The sequence below is a fragment of the Nyctibius grandis genome, chromosome 6 (genome assembly GCF_013368605.1).
Source record: "Nyctibius grandis isolate bNycGra1 chromosome 6, bNycGra1.pri, whole genome shotgun sequence".
NCBI classification, from domain to species: Eukaryota; Metazoa; Chordata; class Aves; order Nyctibiiformes; family Nyctibiidae; genus Nyctibius; species Nyctibius grandis.
The window spans coordinates 84,649,013-84,669,846 of NC_090663.1; the positions used below are offsets into that span (position 1 = coordinate 84,649,013).

The following is a 20,834-nucleotide window of genomic DNA, read 5'->3' on the forward strand; positions in this document are numbered from 1 at the left end:
ATCGGAGTACAGCAGTGATACCATTTATGCCAACTCAAATCATCTCCATTTCTTGGCCTATACACACTTTCTTCGTGCTTACATACACCTAGTTTTAAAGACATTTTTACCTATCAAACCAAGGGAAGCAAACTCTCCATAAAAATATTAACACCATGAAATTAGAGAGTATAATCTATCAGCAGGCTTAAGCATAAGCAGTATTCATCCATTCTCCCTTCTTCCCATTTTAACCCATACTTGGTTAGAAGCTACAGATGTAATCTCCAAGATAGCATGCACTGTTTTTTCCTCTACTGTACCATTAAGCACCTTACTCAAAAGCAAAATACTTCCTGCAACCACAAAAGACACATTTTGATGAGTTTGTGTCTGACAGTTCCCCTCACCACCACCCCAAGCTACTTCCAGTGACTTCAAGGGTATATTTCACCAAGCAAGAACAAAAAGCACTAGATCCCATTTGAAATTCACTGCTTAAAAACCACCACTAGTCATATGAGGTCAAGCAAATACCACAGAAATTACTGTAAAGCTCAGCAAACCTTACTTCTGGCAGAGGGCTGGCCGGTTTGGTTAGGATTCCTCCCACATAAACAACGTTGGGTAGCGTAGGTCTTGGAAACTCCAGTGCTACATCAGTACAAAGCATCCACAGGCTGGATCCATGAACCAAGTCATACATGGACCGTTCTGGCAGAACCTTGTATTTCTGCATTATCCTTTCGTACTTTGGCAGAACCAAAAAACTGACTCCAAATCTTGAAATAAGATAAACAACGGTATTTTTAATCCTCTCAAATAGGTTCATGCGATCTGTGAGCAGCGAGTTAAATTCTGGAACGTAAGACAATGGAGCTGGAGCACCCACTTCTGCTGGATACCAGAGGCCAGTGGAAAAGACAGCGTATTTAACCCCTAAAAGATGAGCTATAACAAATCCACACATCTCATTGGGATCTACCAGGAGCAGGTCAAATTTTTCCTGTTTCAGGGCATGCAAGAGGTTTCGGTTGCCAACAATCATGTCGCAGTTCTTGGTATAGTGGTCCAGGATATCAAACAGTTCGAGGGCTGTCAGTCTCCCAGAGAAGATACTCCTCATCTTGGACTGGAGAAAATCATCCGATGTGCTGCTGTTAAAGATCCCTGGGTAGCGCTGAAGTCTATAGTGATTAGATGGAGGAATCTCTCTGCCCTCAGAGAGGAGAAACACTGTCTGGTGACCTTGGTCATGCAAGGCTGAGGCCAGAGTCTTGAAAATATAAAGATGGCTTTCAAACATAATTGGCGGCACGACGACGATTTTGGCAGCCCTCGCTATCCCAAGAGCACTCCACAGGAGAATGAAAGCTGGAGCGTACGGCTTCATAGCTGAAATGAGAAATAAAAGCATTACATCAACAGAAGACAGGCTTGTATGCTACCTAGGAATTTTTAAAAGTTATTATGCAGCTGTCCCATGAAAGCTAATCACAGCTCCCTATTTCAAAGACATCTTTGCAGTGGTCACAGTGAACAAGAGAGTCACTTGGCTTCAGAGTGCATTTGGTAGTGCTCGGTTTCCAGCAAGATCTGCCTTTTCCCCTCCTCTCCCTTTTGATCTGGCATTAAGGGTAGACAAGAGACTTCTTCCAACACGGACACCAGTATGGCACCTGCATTAAATGGCAGGAAAACCAACTGAGACAATGAGGTCAGTACCCTCTACAGCAACACCACATGCACTGCTTCCAAATTACCTATGTCATCTAACAGCTGTAAGATCTTGAAGTCAGCTCTGAAATCTAGACCCTGCTACATCTGGGATGACATTTAAAAGCACAACTGTATTATTGTCATTGTAATATATTAAAGTGAATAAAGATAAGTTCAAAGACCCAAAGGCTACAATCCAGTATTTATTCACAAATGAGACTCAAAGGATGCACTGGTGATTTTCAGTGCATAAGATGTAAGATGACTCCTTTATAAATACAATTCAATCTTGCCCCCTCAGCTGGAACTTCCGATATGTCCATTTTAATTCTGCAGTTTGAGAGCACCACACTTCACACTACTGTTAACATGGTTAGGAGCATTTCTAGCACAAGGTCTTGTCTGATAGTCACCCACAGCTTTCAAGCTGTCCTCCAAGTTGCAATTCTCTTCTGATTTAAGGATAACATTTTCTTTTGTTTTTTTTTCATACAAGCCAATGGAAATAGAGAGATAAAGTGGTGGTTTTTTTTCCCTCCTGAAAGGACATATACATTCATGCAATGTTTTTCTTTAGTATCAGCACTGATCATACACGTGGGGGTGGAAAGTCAAAATCTGGCAGGAAGATGCTACCATCAAATAAGAACCAACGAACTACTTTGAGCTTTCAAAAATTACAGTGTATGAGAACAAGTGAAATAACAAGAGTTACTACATACGTGAACATCACAGCTTCCACTGAAGCACATTTAGAAGTACTTGATTCTGAGCCTACTTAAATCAGCCCTTGAGCACACTCAAGCACCATCTCTAACCTATGCTAAAAACCCTACTGCCATCGTAAACACACACAGTTCCTGACAGCAGCAGGCTGTTGGAAAAAAAGGGAAAAAACACTTTTTTCCCTGCTGTGTTTTGGCAAGTAAAGCCTATAAAACACTGTATGCAGCAGATAAAAATCAAAGTGCATTAGAAGCATGGAGAGGGCATGTCAGAAAGCTCCTCAGTCACTTTAACCCTCCTAGGACAGAGAAACAAGCACAAGCCAAACCAAGCTGTCTGCTCTTCTCTCATGCCAAACCAATCCACATGGAAACCAGCGTCTGTTGCACTGCCCTTTATAAAAAAGCACAACAGAAACTGATAACACTGCTACTCAATTCTTGTTATCTCTTTACAGTGTAATCTTAACTCTCCTAGAACAGATTTCTCAGGACTTTTTTTTTCACTTTTGATATTATGGGGGTTACCAGCTCACCAACAGAGCATCTCATATTGCTACTATATAATATTGAGCTTTCTGAAAGATGCCCCAATTTTCTCCCACTCCAGCTTCTGGAAGTAGCTTGACTTTGGAACATTTATAAGCATGCACCATGCCCAAGTAAAGCTGGAAAAATCACCACGACATACATTGACTATTTAAATCAAGTTTGTCACATGAGAAGTTTTCTTACTGGATTTGAAGCCTCCTCCACACTTGTCTTCAGAAAGTGTTAGCCACTGCCTAGGGGATTACTGACCAGCACTTAGAAAACTCCACCAATTTTAAATTTATTATGACCAGCAGTAGTGTGTGCAGAAAAAAAAGTTCATTCAGGCAGATGCACTTTTTTTGTGAGGTTTTTTTGTGTGGTTTTTTTTTTTCTTTCCAAAGACAAAGCCCAGAACATGAAGATGCACAGCAAAACCTTACGGTACCCATGGGCAAATCATGAGCAACTGAAACAGAGAATTTATTGAGATCTCCACACCACCACCATATTCACAGGCTGACGAGGCGTTCTGGGAAGTACCTGGAGGCTTCACTGTTTCCAGGCACAAAGCTCAATTTTACCAAGAGAACACTTCAGGGGAAGAGGGAGCAAATTACTTGCTGCAAGTATTACCAGCAGCATATGAAATCTTCACCATACTGCACCACTGTCTGACATGAGGCAAGATCAATTTGTTTTTCAAGCTGCCTCAGAGTGCTGGAGATTACCCTGAAACACCTCCTCCTCAGCAAACAGTAGTAGTTAAATCGAACTAAACAGCAATCCTATTCACTCTCCAGTAAAGCTGGAAAAAGCATTGGTAACTACACAAGAAACAGCTTACCTCCCAGCACAAAAGCCTGACCTACCAGAGAGTTTAAGGTATTAAACTGCCTTTTTAGTTTAGGCCTCTGCTTTCATCGAAGGCTTTCTAGAAAACTGCAGCACCCCACAGAGCTCAGCTGCTCTCCCAGGAGCTCCCATTCAAAGGATGTGCCAGCACCAAGCCCCGCTCACCATCCCACTTTGCTCCTGTACACAGGTTGGGTGTAGCATTCAATATTGGTACCAACAAGCCGTGCTCAGCTATCTTCAACAGGACCCCACAGGAGGATAACGCTCCTTAGGTAAGTGTAGTTTTAACAAATAAGTAAATAATGGTTCGTCAATGAAATATCCAAGAAAAGTGATTAATCAAGCTTGGGAAAAAAACGTTATTGATTACATCTCCCCATGTTATAAGCATTCCCACGGTATTAAGTTACTGCTCCTGTCAACAATAGCAGCATTAGAGCCATGAATGGAGGCATAGATTGGGAAACTCAGGAACAGTTAACTTCTCTATCAGCAGTATAAACCAAATGTACCAGGAGCCTAAAGGCTAGTCATGATCCAACAGGTTGCCAGCTGCATGCATGCCAGGCTGTACTTTGATCTCCTGACCCGATACAAGCCTGGAGCACAGCGCAGGAAGATACAATCCTTAGCCCTAAGGCGTATTTTCCTCAGCCAGGGTTACACACATGCCACCAAAAGCCATGGGAACTACAGCTGTACTTCCCCAGGATGATGCCAGTGCCACCCCATCACTTCCTATCCCCACACTTTCACCCAGAAGCAACATTTTAAATGGGAAACACATTGGCTATTTTATTCTTTATGAAGCTACTATAAAGCACCACCAACCTAACATGAAAATATGTCAGTGTAACTACAAGCAATTTGCCAGACATTAGTTTTTCTCCTGTGAGGTGTATCAGCATCAAGAGATGACACAACATGCTTTCCCAGGAGTCTGTAGCTTGCAGTATCTTCAGAACTGGTAAAAAATAATCACTTCTCCAAAATGTATTATGTAATTCCCCTTTTCAATGCAAGGATCTTCCACAGGGACAGGAAAATATATGTACAGGACCTGCCACACCACAGAGATTAGACACATGATGCTATTAGAGATATGCCAATTAAATGACATTTTTACTGGGAAAAATGGCATTAACCTCATACTGAACTTTTGGCAGGAACCTGCAATTGAAACCTCATCATTTCACAGGGACTCTTCCCACTAACTTCCAGTGATACTCCACCGGTGAACTCCCAGAATAAATCACTTGCCAAAACAAATAGAAAGGTTCAATGTTCAACGCAACTGCTTCTTGTTTCTAGATACCAGGAGCATGAAACAGAATTGTCAAGTGTCCTGACAGAAAAGAGGAAAGAAAACCCAAAGCCAGAGGGTGACATGTTTCTCCAAGACAGTTAATATAAAACCGTTTTCTACCTCTATCCTAAGTGCTGCTGCTCAGGATTTGCCTCTGTTAAATAAGATGGTTTTGTTATCTGAGCTGGTACATAACATCCTTTTATAATGAGGGTGAAAAGAAAAATCCAAATTTTCTAAAAATAAATTTTAAAAAAGAAACACCCCACAAACCTATCACCAAATTGAAGCCATTACTATTTTCAGCCAAAAAGCCCTAAAAGCAAAAACAGGTATGAAAGAAAAATGAGACACAGAGTGGCTTTACATGAGTAAAACCAACTGTTGTCTGTAAAGAGTTCACCTATTGGAGTGCAGCAAGAAGTAGTTACAGATTAAAGAAATACCAAAGGTTAAACATTAAACCTATTCCAACAGCTTCTCTTAGTTAATGACCTACATGCGTGTTTTCCAAATGAAAGAGAAAATACAAGTTTTAAAGTGTTACAGAAAGCCAAGCACATGCACAGAAGACTGCTAGTGATGTTTTCAGCTGACCAAAAGAGTTCTTTTTTTTTTTAAAGAAGTATTTTTCCATTCACCCAGAAAGATCAAGTAGGATCTAGAAGCAGCACGACTGTACAGAAATTGGCGACTTCCAGAGGGAAAAATAAGGGGGAAGATCCTTTCCCCACATTGCTCACAACAGCCTGATACTTGAAAACCGGGAAATGTGGAAAGAAAATGAATGACATTTACCTTTATATAAATTACATGGAAAAGCCTTGATGTTTAAATATCATAAAACTGAACTAATACTACAGTTACATTTCAATCCTAAAAATGGCTTTAAAATAACTCCAACTAATAATTTATGTAACAGTCAATTACAGTACTGGAATACATACTGAAGATCAGATCTACTGCCAATCCTTAACAATCTGCTGATCACTTGTAATTAAAACTTACAGACATGTTAGGGTTTTTTTTTCTGCTTTATACCACTGGTTGCCTACCTACTATTTCTGACTCTCACAGAAATAACCATTTTTAAGCCAGCAATACCATTGCCTGTGTTTTCCTCCACTGCAGCAAGTTCTAGAAGCAAAAGAGGCTCTCAGCACCTCTATATACAGCACAGCATGAATTCAAACCACACGAATATTTATCACTACTCAAAAAAGTACTTACACACACTATAACAGTATAAAAAGTTTTTTTATTCTCTAGTAACATGTAACACTCCTGACTTCTAAAGCAGCAAATGAAGTTTTACAGAGCTTGAGTTCAGTGATGCTATTAGCTTTTTCAAGTTCTTCCCATCCTTCTGGCCTTTCTTTAGATTTGCTAAGGTTTGGTGAGTTTACCTGTGAAGTCTGGGCAGAAGACCAGGACCTCTGCCTAGAAAAGGTGGCCTTCATATTAAAAAGCAGTGCTGTACTGACAGCAAAGCAGCAATATTTCTAGCTGCTGATCACTCTCACCTTACCCAGAGAGTTCAAATTACTCATTAGAATTTAACAGATACCAGTATACATTAAACAGAGCAGGCTTACCAACCAGACTTCCACCTCTACAAACCCAAGCATGGGTGCTGATGAGCACCGAAACGACTATGCCCAAACGGAAAGCTAATGATGGGCATCATGGAAGTATAATTATCAAGAAGGAGGGAAATTTGAGATTTGTATGCATTTCAGCAAACTGTGCATCCTGCAAACTGCCACCAGAGTTCTGGTAACATGTAGATTTATTACTTTACCTTGCCCTCTCTCTTTACTATCAGTTCACTACACAAAACTCAGTATTTTAGAACACAAACCCTGCTTTTAGAACTGTTAACTCTCCAAAATTTCACATCAGTGACTTGAGCCAATTGGAACAAGAGGCAGAAAAACAGAAAACTTTTGGACAAAAAGCTATATTTTATCAGCAACTAAACTTCTAATTAAAAAGTGGCAAATCTGACGCAGTTTCCACATAGGGAGAGAGGATCTTTTATACTGCAACTGCCCACCATAGGCTCCAGGCCAGGCTGCTGCAGAGCTGGTTGTTTTTCTTTCATCACTTCAAACTCAACCACAGGTAAGCAAATACAGCGCATTTATTTCTTTTAAGATAGTATGTATTGTAGCTGAAATAGACATGGTTCAAAGTATGGCAAGAAAAATGCTGAGCTAGGTTGTGACTGAAAGACAACTCGTTACTGAGAGCACTACAAGCACCCTCTGAAAAGCACATAAGCAGCTGCTGGCTATGGTTTACTACTACTCTTAATAAAAAGGAAGCATTGAAGAGAAGAAAGAAATGAGCACAGATCTCTGATTGTTACCTGGTGCACTACCTGTGTTACCTGATTTATCGAAGCCCCAGTTGTGCCCTGCCTACTCAAAATCCCATTGACATTAACTTATTTTACATGCAAATCTGTTTGCTTTAGCTGTTATTAAACAGTTTTATAGATAAAGCATGGTATCCAACATTTGCAGGCTTGTAAACATTTCAGTTAAACAAATACAGAACCAATCCCTCCAATGCTAGTTGCATGACCAAAGGCCCTGTAAGCAAAGCATTTTATCAAGCCTAAGATAGCAATGAGTGACCAACAAAAAGCACTTACAGTTAAGTATAAAGCTGAAAAAGGAAGAAAATATTCCAAGACAAATAAAAGGTTCTCCAACACTGCTTACAGGATGATTCAGTGATAAAAATACAAGCACCCAAACCAAATCTCGGTTGTCTCAGCCACATACAAGCAACTGATAGTAAAGACAAAAATATATACATACACAAGCATGAACGCAGTGCATTGATTCAAATTGAGGAAGAGTAACCAGAGAAGAGATGTCTTTGTGACATCCTCCAAGACACCTCCTGAAACAATACAAACAATTTTTCAAGTCCCTCTCAAAACTTTTTCTTCCAGATTTAATACCGGTCCATATCAGTATTTTTTTTGCCAAGCACCAGAGTAAGGAAATGCTACCTATGTGAGGAAACACACTGACCAAATTATGTGTAACAGCACATCTTGGAAGATGATCAAAGCGGCACAGACACAGGAAGATTTTAATTAGTGGCATAACAGACAACAGAAAGACCATGTTCTTCAAGCTAAAAGTACAACTTAACTCCCAAACCCTCTTAGGCTGGAAATTGTAAAGTATGTTCTTAACCTATAATACTGCTTGCTGTACTGTACACATTCTGTAGGAAATACTACTCCATAATCCTTTAGCAGCATTAAAGTAGATCAGGCCCATAAACTGACTTCAGGCAGCAAACTGCAGTTTTAAGATTAGGAAGCAGCTGCTACTGAGCAACCCACGTGCTGTAAAACAGACGAAAGCATCAGACATGTGAACACACAGAGCCTTGGAGCAGCAAGCCGTTCTTTTATGTAGGAAGAGACTCTGATAACAGGTATTGCACAACCTTGGGATTTATATTCTTAATTTTTTTCTATCACTTATCTTGTTGCTAATTGCTGAGGTAGCGCATGCTATGATTGTTATTTTGTGTTGCAATGGTTTAGGTGGTAAGATTTAGCTTGTAACTATAGGCTCCTATTTCAACCAAATTAATAAATTAAGAAGTTAGTGGAAACAATTAGTAAGAAATCATGTCCACATAAACAAGGGCAGGCTTTTGCATTTGTTTGCTTACAGTTTCTTGAACTACTACATCCTTCTATTCAATGACTGAACCGTTTCAATGAGTACAAAAACATCAAGAGATGAGAGGAAGATTTATAGGCATTCCGATGTCTCTGTAATCATCTGTCAGAGACTGTCACTTATGCAAACAGCAGAGAGTTACTAAGAGGGAGACAAAAGGATATGCAATTTATGAAATCCCTTTTAGTAACACGTTCATATTTTTGTAGCAGATTTTATCAAACACTGAAGGATTTTACCTAAGTTTTTATACTTGAGAGCTGTGGATAAACAATTTTTAAAATCCTCACTCAAAAGGCAGCAAGGTAGAAGAGGTAATTCTCTTTCAAAATAAAGGTTTTACAGTTAGTACACAAAGTATTTTCAACAGACATGATAGCAGGTAGATCTTTAAGTAGTTACATGGGAATAGAACTCTCATGCAAGGCATAATGCCCTATTAAGATAATTTTTAGCAAGTGACCGAGGTATAACATTCTTGCTAGCACTTTCCACTGGCTTTCTGAAATAATAGCTTCAAATGAGTCTTCATGGTGATGGAAAACAATCCTAAACTTCTGAATAGATGAATTATATCTAAAGTGATCAAATATTTGCAAAGATGGCCTTTATTATTGTATAAATTTAGAATCTATTCATAGATGATCTCTAAAGTTATTAACAGTAATACATTCAATCTTTTAAACAAAGTCACTTATAAACCATAGCAAGGCCCACATACTTTGGGATGATAATACTGCAGTATTGACAGCATCAGTCAAGAGGAGATTTACCCCAGAGTAAAGGATTCCCTTTCATTCCCCTTCACACAACTTATATTTCTTAACACTCTATGCACTAGAATTGAGCAAACAGTATTCAGTTTAAAACATGTACTTTATTGAATGTCACTATTGTACCAGGATCCATTCTCAAGATTCAGTCTAACTGCACGAAAGCAAGTTCCATAAAGATTTTACACCCTATGAAACTCTAATGTTTGCAGACCTGCCAGATAGGCTAGTTAAAACAATTCAAAATATCTCAAGAATATATTTTAACAACCCAAATGAAAATAAAAAGAACAAGAAGAGCAAGTTCTTTTGTCCTGCTGTACACTGGGCAATTCAAATGGGGTGTTTTAAGATCCTTATAACCTGTAAATATTTCACCTTACATAGTGGGGATTGGCATTTGCAAATCCTAGTCTACCTGTCAATGTTTTGTTAAAACTGAGTGCTATGGCAAATTCTTCTGTAAGGCTTAGCCAGGCCTAGAAGTGCTGCATGAAGAAAAACCCCACCCTTCCTGCTGCCTACCAAGGTCCAAAGCAGTATAGCAAGGCCAGAACAGGCTCCTGGCTCCCTGCACCTACACTGTATCCCCAGAACTGGGAGCAGCGGGGAAGACAGGGCAGACACATCAGTAGGACAGCTCAGGTAGAGCTGTGCTTATTACTTCAGGCCCTGCGCCAGAGCAAAGCTGACCATGTACACGCACGGTGTTGCGATGGAGCTGACGTGCCATCCTGGACCTCAGGACAAAAAGGAAGCACAGTGCAGAAACCTGAGAAACAAAAAGCCTGCTCCAAAACCTATGTACCTTCAACCGAAGGCAACCTGACTCACTGTGCAGGCGACTCGGATTTCTCCGCGCTGGTGCTCTTTATTATGCGGGTCTTTTCCTTGCTGCCCACAGTTACTCTACTCCCAGCACCTTGGAAAGGTAAGTGCTGGCTACACAGTGAAAAAGCCATCTATTTGGAAGTGGGACATGTATATTCCTTGTGGAGAGATTTGTCTAGTTCATCTAAAACTATGTGAGAATGTTTCCTGACAAATTATACTACATCCTCACAGGTACTGCGAATTCACAGAAGCCGCAGTATTTTGGCACCAACATACAAGTCACTTGACAGAGTCCCCTCAACTTCTGGAGACCTTTCCTCCAAATACCGAGATCCAAAAGCAACATTTCTCAACCTGCTCCAGTGAGCAAGCAACCAGAAATAATGATGTGACATCATGGCATGGGGGTATTACGAGAAGTCAACAGGTTACTCCACATTTCTTAGAGACACCAGTGCTGTTTGTTATTTCTGGCTGTCAAACTGCTGGCCCTGCTCCTGCCGTGTGACACTGCACTGCCCAGAAATGCCCAGGAACAGAATACCTTACTGCGACATGTTTCATGCTGCGCAGTCAAGAGCTACAGAACTAAGAGCAGAAAGACAAAGAAGAAAACCTTCTACCTGCAGAGAGCAGGCAGAACAAGTGCCACAGCAGCTGATGGAGACAAAGATGCCTCCACTGAGGGGGTCAAAGGTGCCCAGCAAGACTTCACTTTCACATTGGCATCAAAAGACAGGTTGAAATACTGGCCAAATGAAGTATCAAAAAGGAAAAGAAAAAACCCAACTCTGCCTGATTTTAAACACTTTCATCAGTGACAGAGTCTCCTTTGATAAAATTACTCTCCAAAGAAGGGGCTCAAAGAAAATGCAGAGCACAACTTTGTGGTAAGACTAACATGTTGGTGCAACAAACACAGCCTGTAGTTATAGGCTACCATCACACAAGCATGCATTTGCCTCATGAATGAGCCTCAGGATCTGAAACAATGTCAGTTTCAGACTTAAACACATTTAACTGGGCTTTTATTTTAACTTTAATAATTGTTTGGGGGGATGCTTCATTTTTCACTACAGCCAGCTTCAGCTTGGTACAAGCTCTCCCCGGTCACGCCATCACATGACACCGAGGAGCACTGAATGAATCTCTTTGTTCGGTTTCTGACTTCATCCTATAGCAAATAACTACATTTTAACAAGCCACAAAGTCACAAAGGAAACTATAGCAGGTTTGTTTCTGCAATAGGAAATACAACTTTATTTAAAGTTAAAATATTTGATGTAATAATGTTTTGCTCTCATTCAGCTCAATTAAACTAACTGAATTGCTCAACACTATGCAGCAAGACACTCCAACAACATTCAGCTTGTTCCATCTGTTCATCACTAGGTTCTGTTCTGAAATTCACAAGTAGGGGTTTTTTTTTTAAAGCAAATTGTCTTTTGCTTTCAGATTTGTGTTATGTAGTGCCTGCTTTGAACTACCTCCTAGCAGAGTTTGGTTGCTAGAATAAGGATAAAAGTACTGTATGTAATGACTTTTCTTCTATGTAGTTTAATCCTCAGACTCTTGATGAGCATCAAGGCTCAGTTCAGAATCTGAAGCTGACCCAAGATTTCCCATTAACTCTCCCTTCAGTTATTGAGTAGGAAGGGAAAATAGTCTTAAGTCGCTCATCCATTCATAGGAGGAAAGAACAGTATAGAGCAAAGAAAGCCATACTTGTTCCCTTTACAAACAAAATTATGTGCATTACAACTGTACTAAGGAGAAATTGTCATAACAAATCAGGTTATAACTACTTTTTGCAACTCTAAACTGTGTAATTTATAAAACAGTTATCTACACTGCCTTTCAAGTCCCTTAAATCATAACTGTTACATTTACAGTTCGTAAAAATGCAAAGTTTTGTGGTATTTTTTTCCATTTACCTTCTTCCCATATTAAAACATCTTTTTGAACCGGGCTAGCAGCTATTCTTTTTCTGGAAAAGGATCTACTGATCAAAGAGTTCAAGACTTAGCAAGGATATAATGAGTGTCCCTTAGTCCCAGGTATAGTCAATGAGGTGTACTGTTTCTAACAGCTAAGCACTTAACTTACTCCATAAAACCACAGGTAGTCACCAACTCTTCCCATATTTAGGAATCAAGAACACACACGAAATTCCATATTAAAACCTAAAAATTTCAAAAGCTTCCAAAAGAAAGGACTCACTACTACTCCAAAACACTGGCTCCAAGTCAAGAACTATAGCACAAAAATCTTTCATGTAATTAGCAAAACAAAAATAATTCAAAAATAGCACAGTGTGATTATGTAACAGCAAAAAGGAGAGCTGAAAATTCTTCTATTAGATGATAAAACATTATGAAGAAAAACATTTTCAAGGACTTGCAATGAAAAGTAGTGGTAATAAAATCCTAAGAGGTTTTCTTTACCAAACTACAGACAATTTAAATACTTCTTCCCTACAAGGAGCATTAACAGGACCTCACGCACTGAGCATTTAAGATATATACATCCTAAGTGTCATAAAACACTAGAAATATTTTTTCAAAGGGTTCAAGAAACCTTACATCACAGGTCTTGGAAATTCACTCCAAGCATAGTTGTCCTGGGGAAAAAAAAAATAATGGAAAAACCACCACATGTTTCAGGACAGAGAATTGTATTAAATGGTCTAGTTTATTTTACTTCCTGGAAAACAGGACGAGCACTCTACAATGCCTATTCACAAACACTTCGAGCTGTACCAGAACGTCAGTTTTGAGCCCAAAGATGCTTTCTAAAACCAACAAAAAAGATAAATCCATGCCAAAATTTTTTCAAAGAATAAAAATCACAACAAAAGAAGATGAATGATTTCAACAGCTTCTAACGTATCAGCATTTCTCAAACACAAGCCTGTTCTCTTCCTAAATATCACTCTCTAATACTGAAACAGAAATCAAAGCATTTCTGTTAATAGTTGGGATCTGGAGAGGAAAGGTATTTCATTTAGCAAGCATCTCTTGAATATGACCTTACAACAAACATCTCAATAGCTTTTAATACTGTAGTGTGATTTTTCTAGTAATTAACTGACAAGGGACTCAAGATGGGAGTAAACTGAGATCAATTCTTGGTGCTACTCTAAAGGAAGCAATCTGACTGAAACAGTGACATGGAAAGAATCACCTTAAAGAACCCAAAGTGGAAAACAAAGAAAAGCAGGTGTGGGCAATAAAATACTCAGCAGTTAAAGTCTGAAATAATGTAGTTCATGCTCAGGAAGGTCAACTAGAAAACAATCAAGTCAGGATAGGCATTGCTGTTACAGTCATTATAATTAATTGCAAAACATTTTTTAAGTGGTAGGTGGAGTGTTGCAGCAAAACACACCCTCTGTACAAAGTCAGCAGGAGCAGAAAAAGCCATGCACAAAGTTACGCTCAGTGGCATTGCTTTATGGATGATGAGGTTTACCACAGTACCTTCTCACCCAATGTCTGCACATGTAGTAACACACCTACCACATGCAGAAGACTGATAAATTTGATTTTTTCCCATTCCTGGAAATAAAACATTTCTAGAAATCAACCAAGTCAGTCTGTAGCAAATTATACACAGCAGAGATTTATGGCAGGTTCTCTTACTTTCGCTTCACAAACTGATTAGACCACACTGGTGTGATCGACAGCACCCCAGCATTCATTTACTAACCCAATACAGTTCCTCCCACTGAACTGACTAGCACAGTTATTGCAAATGGTTGATTTGGATAACAACCACTAAAGTGTTTTAGATATGATAAATACAGCATTAAAATTTCATGATCATGGTAGTTCTGACTACCTTCAATTTCTCTAAACAATAACTAAAACAGCTAAGTTTACCACAGTACCAATATGGAGCCATGAGAGTCCTGCCTTGATCACAGACCAAGCCCAAGCTGTAAATGCAGAGACTGCCAACGAACTACAACAGCTAGTAGCCATTCACTAAGCTGAAGTTGCCACCAGCATATAAAACCAATCCACTGCTTCGTTATCACTTCCTCAGGGAGTGAGCTGCACCGCTCTCCACTCACACAGGCAAGGAGAGGACTCTTACAGAGCTCAGGTGACACCACCCTGTGCAGAATGAGGATACAGGGATTGTCTCAGGTGCCCTCTCCTCAAGCCCTGGTTAGTCCCATGGGTTTCTCCATCCAAATCCTACTTCACAACAACCCAACTGCTTAGAGCACTTGGAGAATATAAAGTGTAAGGGGCATTTACAAAATACTTTAACACAATTCTCACCTGAGAGTCTACATACTTAAACACATATAACAAAGCAAATCATTTTCTTTTCTTGCTTCCTGTAAAGAGCTTCTGTCAATGGCAAATGTTATGCAAAAGCCAAAAACAAATTGCAAGCATTTCAGGCCAAGTACTCATTTCCTTGTATTTCAACAAATATTTTCACAATACCATGAAAGCCATCAGAAAGAATATAAGACCCTTGCACAAACTAGTTAACACAGCCACTGCAGTATCCACTGTTCATCCTGGATCAATGACCAACAGAAAAAAAAAAAGGAAAACTGTAGTAGAGGTTAATTGCATACTACATTGTGTTGGTGCTATAAAACTAGCTCAGCTAAAATACCTAAGTGACCTTGTGTGATAATTGCTTGGAGAGCCAGGTAGACAGCTTCAGATCGGAAACGTAACTGAGATGATTTTTAGAATAAATGCCTATAAACAAGTGATATTATGTGAATTATTCCCAAAACTGTCACCTAGTCACAATATGAAAAATAAAAATACTACTTTCAAGGTGTTTGCTGAGAGGGGGAAGACCTTCAAGGATCTCTACTATTAAAGTCACCCACTGCTGTTCATCCCCAGGCAACTCCGATGAGCATGCAAAACAGGCTGCGTATTTTCTAATGATTTCCTATTGTTCAGTAGTTAGTACTAAAACAAGTATGTAAACAAGTCATAAAAGACAAGCTACCATTTCATATCTGCTTAAATACCGCAACTTTATTGACATATTCCCTTAAAAGTCTACGCTTAACCATTTTCCTTCCTTTAAACCCACGGGGGAGGCAGTTATGCCATGTTCTTCCTCCAAAGGCAAGGCAGCTTCCATGGAAACTCAAGTTAACATTCACGGAAAGCGCAACACACTCAAAACGCGTCCCAGGCCAAGCACTCCCACAGAGGTCCCTCACATCACGTCTTCAAGTTTGTAGCAGGGTAATAAAGATATTTACGAGGCATCCCCAAGCAAGGGTGGCTGCCCACCTTGCCTAACTTTGGGATGGCTGTCGGTGACAACCCCTCATGGTAATGCCAAGGGCCGAGTAACCGCTCCGATTAGTTAATGTAGAACGGGAAAAGCGAAATGCAAGGCTCAACTAAGCCAAAGCCGCTGTCCCAAACACAGCGGCCCCCCCGCCCCTTCCCGCGCCGGGGCCTGCGGCAGCGCCGGCCCCAACACACTCCCCCCCCCAGGCCCCCGGGCTACCGATCACCCTCCCGGCACGTACTGTCACCGCTCGCTTCAAATCACGAACTTCTCCAAGCGTCTGCCCTCCGCTGAGGCACAGCACGGGTACGCGTTCCCCTCGGCAGCGCTGCGGCCCCCTCTCTTCTTCCTCCTTCTCCTCACGCGGACTCACGGCGCTCAACTTCCTGAGGGCGCAGCGCGGGCACCTGCCGTGCGCGGCCGGGCCTCCGAGCGCGGCCGCGGGGTGACCTGGCGCCTCTCCCCGCTGCGGCGCCTGACGGAGGGCGAACGGCCAGAGAGACCGCCCGACTCCGCGGGAGGCCGTGCCACACAGGTGCAGTGCCTGGCGCACAAAGACCCTCTCCTAGGGACCGTCCCGCCGCCTGCCGCCCTCCTCTCCCCACAGCAGCAGCCCAAGCTCACCTCAGGGTAAGGTCGGGAAGAGAAAAGGTCCCTTCTTTGCGCCCAGAAATGCCGCCCCTCAGGAAAAGGGCGGGAAGGGAGGGGGTCCCTTTCTTGCGCCCAGAAATGCCGCCCCTCAGCACCTCCCGCAAGGACACGGCGCTCCCGCACACGCTCCCAGGTCACACCGTCCCCTCCCGTTGCTCAGGGACACCGCATCGCCACGGCCTCCCGTTCCTCTGCGGCTTCGAGTCAGCCCACGGCTCTCCCCCCCCCCCCCCCCCCGCCCCACCGCACCCTCTCCCCCAGACCCTCCGCCGCGGGGTGATGCAAGGCGCCCGGGGCTTCCTCTTGCGTTACGGGAGGGAGAGAAGGAAGGAAAGAAAGCAAGAGGAAAAGGAGAACTTAAAAAAGCAGCAAGGTAAAACGAGAGCCTCCCTCCTTCCCCCCCACCCCCCTTTCTCGCTGCCCCCGGGGGTTACTCCCGAGCTCCCTCACCGCTCTCCCTTCAGCGCCGTTTCTCCGCGTCGCTGCCTCTGGTAACGAACGGAAAACCGGAGCGAGCCGCTCGGAGCTCCACTGGTCGCTCTTTTCCTTCAGTCGAGCGGGGTCTGCGCGGCTCCGTCCGGCCCGGCCTGAGGCCCTGCTCCCGCCGGAGCCCCTCCGCTGCGGCACCGGGAGCCGCTGGGCCCGCCTGTCCCCTCCGCCCAGGCTCTGCTGCACCTGCTGCGGGGCTGGGCTGCCCCTGCGGCGCGGGCCGACGAGAGGAGAAGGGCACCCTCGCTCCGTCCTCCCTCAACTTCTCATCACTTTTCTCTGCCCCCGCTCCGCTCCGCCGCGCAGCCGCCCCGGTACCTCACCGCCCGCCGGACGCATACACCGGCGCTGCCGTCCGCCCCCGCGGAGATGAGAAAAAGCTCCCCCTCACCGGCGCCGAGAGCTGCCGTCCGGATCCCCGGGCGCCCTCCCGCCCCATGCACTGCCCCGGCGCCCAGGACAGCGGGGAGCTCCCGGCGGGGCAGGTCCCCTGTGCCCGCCTCTGGCGGGTGGGACCGGGGCCGTCCTCCGCCAATCAGTCCGGGCGTGGCGGCAGGCGGGGGGCGGCCTAGCCCCGCGGGGCTCCGTGCCGAGGTGCTGCCCAACGCCGGTGCCTGCCGCCGTCCTGCCTCCTCGGAACTCCACAGGCTGCTCTCATGCTCGCCACCGGTCATGCCTGCAAGTGCGGGCTGTGAAGCGTGGAGGGTTTCGGAGGCACAAGCCAGCACCCCTGGGGGAACCTCCATCTCTGCCTGTCCTAACTGTGAAGGGTATCTGGAGAGAGCTGTGCCCCGCTGTCGGTCCTCCTTTATCTTTGCCAGCTGGTTAAAAACAAAACACACAACCACTCAAAAACTCCAAAGCCCTTCCTACCTTCCCACCCCCCCACCCCTTCATTAGGACTAACAGCAATTGTCTAATTAATCCTGGCTGCTCAAATGATACATAGTCCTTTATTTCCTTCTTGTGAAGGAAAAGGTGCTCAGCTCTCTGCCAGTTTAGTCCCTGCTTAGAGAAGCTTAGCTAAAAGGGATGTAATGCTCCTATATCTTCTGTCCTCCATCAACCTAATAAAGACTTACCAATAGTCTTCTAAGCTCTCACCTGACAGCATTTAAATACAAACGCTAATTCTCCAATTAGTTTTGTGCGTGTGGTTTGGGGGTGTGTGCGTTTGGGGTTTTTTTGTTATTCACTTGTTGTATAGTGTAATTATTCACTTGTTATAATTCTCTAATTAGTTTTGTGTGTGTGTGGTTTGGGGGTGTGGGGGTTTGTTTTTTTTTTATTTACTTGTTGTATAGTGTAGTTATTCACTTGTCAAAGTGTAATTTCACAGATGACAGACAACAAAGTTCTTTGAAAGAACAAGATTTGCCCCCCACCTGACACACACTTTGTTAAAATCCAAACTTTTCCCCCTCTTGCTTTAAGTTACAAGTTCAAAAGTGTTTTAGGAACCCACCAAGGTAAATGCTTCTTTCACTGAAGTTTTTGCAATGAACTTTAAAGGAAAAGAAGTTTTAGGCAGTCTTTCTGATTTGACAGACGAAGTTACTCCTTTAATAAAAGGGAAGGTTTGAGTTTCATCAGGCAAAACAAGAAAGTTAATGAAATATGAATGATAAATTAATGAAATGCATAAGAACACAACATAAGCTTTGAGTTGATCTCCATTTTAGTAAAGACGGCTTGCAAAAGAAAATGAAACTTTTCTTTCATTCAAATTAATCCTATTTATTTGGGACATAGAACTTCTCATGATATTCATTATAGAGCCTTTTAAAAGCTCTCCTGTTTCTCACACAGGAAACAAATCATTAAAGTTTCTGAAATCTCATGCTCTATTTGACATTTAGTTGATGTTAAATTAGGTGTTAGGCTTTAGCAGGTGATACTCAAATCCTACAAGCTAATAGTGGCCTTTGGCTTTAAGATAAGTATTGAGTTTCTACAAATAAGGTTCTGAAGTTAAATCTCCCAGAATTAGGCATACAGATCCATTATTGTGTGGAAAGTTTTAGTTATTTCCAGGCAAAGTAAATTTCTGTTCTTGCTGTAGAAGTAGCAATGCTGAAAAGTAGCAACTGGTGCAATTACCTGGGGAATTTTATTAAAATTACTTATCAGACCTTGGTAAAAAATTAATTTATGGGTCTTTTCATGGAATGTTGTACTGAAAATGTCTCACAGTGATGGTAGTATTTTGAATTTAATTACTGTATACTATTTAATACTAACTCAGGAGAGAAAGTTACTTCTAGGAGCTTTCTTATTCATCCCCACACCTTCTAACTTTCCTGTCAGCAAGTCAGAGTTGCTTGATTTTATCAATGTTCTGCCTTCCCAGTTTCCTATCTTCAGCAGACTGGCATAGGTCAGATAAAACATTTTTTTTGAACATTAATGTGTTCAGAGTTCATTATTTCCTTGTAACATTGCACATTTATTGTAACATGATGGAGTGATCTTTCTTTAGTGCAAATATTTCAACTCAAGGTATGTGGTATTGTCCTGTCTTTGCCTGTTACGGTTACATGGTATTGCAAAAGTGGGTTTATTTCAAACTCCAGATGTGCATTTAATTTTGTATTTAACAATTTTTTGTTTCTTTCAAAGATGATCTTTTTTCATTTGAGGGAAGTACTGACATATAGGCTACCTAATGTTACAATAGCACCTGTTCTCAGAGAGGCTGACTTTTGGATTGGAAGAGTATCTTCAAACTTGAACACACAGTTGGCATAATCTCAGTTTACTGTTTTCAGGGTGTCGTGGTTTTGCTGGGATGAGATCATAGAATCCATCCATTTTCTGTTACATTTTGTTTTAGTTTGTGGCCAGTGATGGTATGCACCTGCCCCTGGTGATCAAGGCTGTTATCAGTTTTGAGTTAGTCAGGTGCTAAAGCTATGAGGAGCGAAAGCCAGGGCAGCCGGCCCAGGCTGGCCCACACCTGTATTTCATACCATAAATATCACCCTCACTATAAATTGGGAAGTTTGAGGAGGAGGGGCTTTTTGCTGTGGTGTCTTCTCTCTTTTCTCAATGGTTGCTATCTCTGGAGGGTCTTGACATCAGTGTATGAGCTAAGTATAACTTTGTATTTTTTGTATTAGTATTGTTATTTTTTTATTAAATCTTTTTTGATTTCAACTGATGAATCTTTCTCCTTTTCCTAATTCCCTTTATTAGCTGGGGAAGGGTCACTGAGTGATAGAACAACTAGTTATTGTTTAGCCTTGGATGTGGGCTAAGCAGAGACATTACATAGTTAATTCTCTAATTAACTTTTTTTTGACTAGTCAAGGAAAAGCAATTTCAAGTAGTGATGTAGTTGGATATCTTTTCAATGGTTTTCTAGTATAGAAGATTCCAGATGTACTAAATGTTGATTGTCTTACTCTCAAAGTAAATTTTAAGCATGGAGATACAGTGTAGTTTGGGGTGAAATCTTCTAAAGCTCTTTATCACGATAATTTTCCAAAGTAATTGAAACCAGAGCGTTAAATTGTGTGATACAGTTGTTGACATGTAATGCTAAGTTTTATCTTGTCACAATTTAATATCTATTGGAAATACTGGGCACTCCCAGAGACTCAAATTATGGGGTCTTGGCAGATAAAGTAGTATTTTACTCTGGAATATTGATGTCTTTTATGTGACAGCTCCAATCTTGTATTGCCTCACTTGTTATTTTGAGAAATAATATAGTGATGTTCATATACTACTTTTATCATTAAAAAGATGTAAGTGAAGTGTAGATTGTTTTCAGAATAGAAAGTGTGCATAATACAAAGTATTTGTCTTTTTTTTCTGTGTTTAACTGTTTGTTGTATTAGTTACTTGCTGCATATTTATAGCAACCCAGCTGTAGAGACAGTAAATGTAAGATATTTATTATTAATTAAGCTGCTATTATAAATCTAAGGTATATGAAGTACACAGCCCAATACTCAAACATGGA

At 41.7% G+C, this 20,834-nt stretch overlaps 1 protein-coding gene across 1 annotated transcript in view; it reads right to left on the reverse strand.

Moving 5' to 3' along the window:
- Positions 1-17,304, reverse strand: part of UGT8 (UDP glycosyltransferase 8) — a 40,971-nt gene extending 23,667 nt beyond the window's left edge. The window contains exons 1-2 of the mRNA XM_068403464.1: positions 16,829-17,304; positions 551-1,374 (exon numbers count right to left, since the gene is read on the reverse strand). Of these exons, the coding sequence (XP_068259565.1) occupies positions 551-1,372 (822 nt within the window). The 5' untranslated portion in view covers positions 1,373-1,374; positions 16,829-17,304. The remainder of the gene's footprint in view (positions 1-550; positions 1,375-16,828) is intronic.
- Between the last annotated feature and the right edge of the window lie 3,530 nt (positions 17,305-20,834).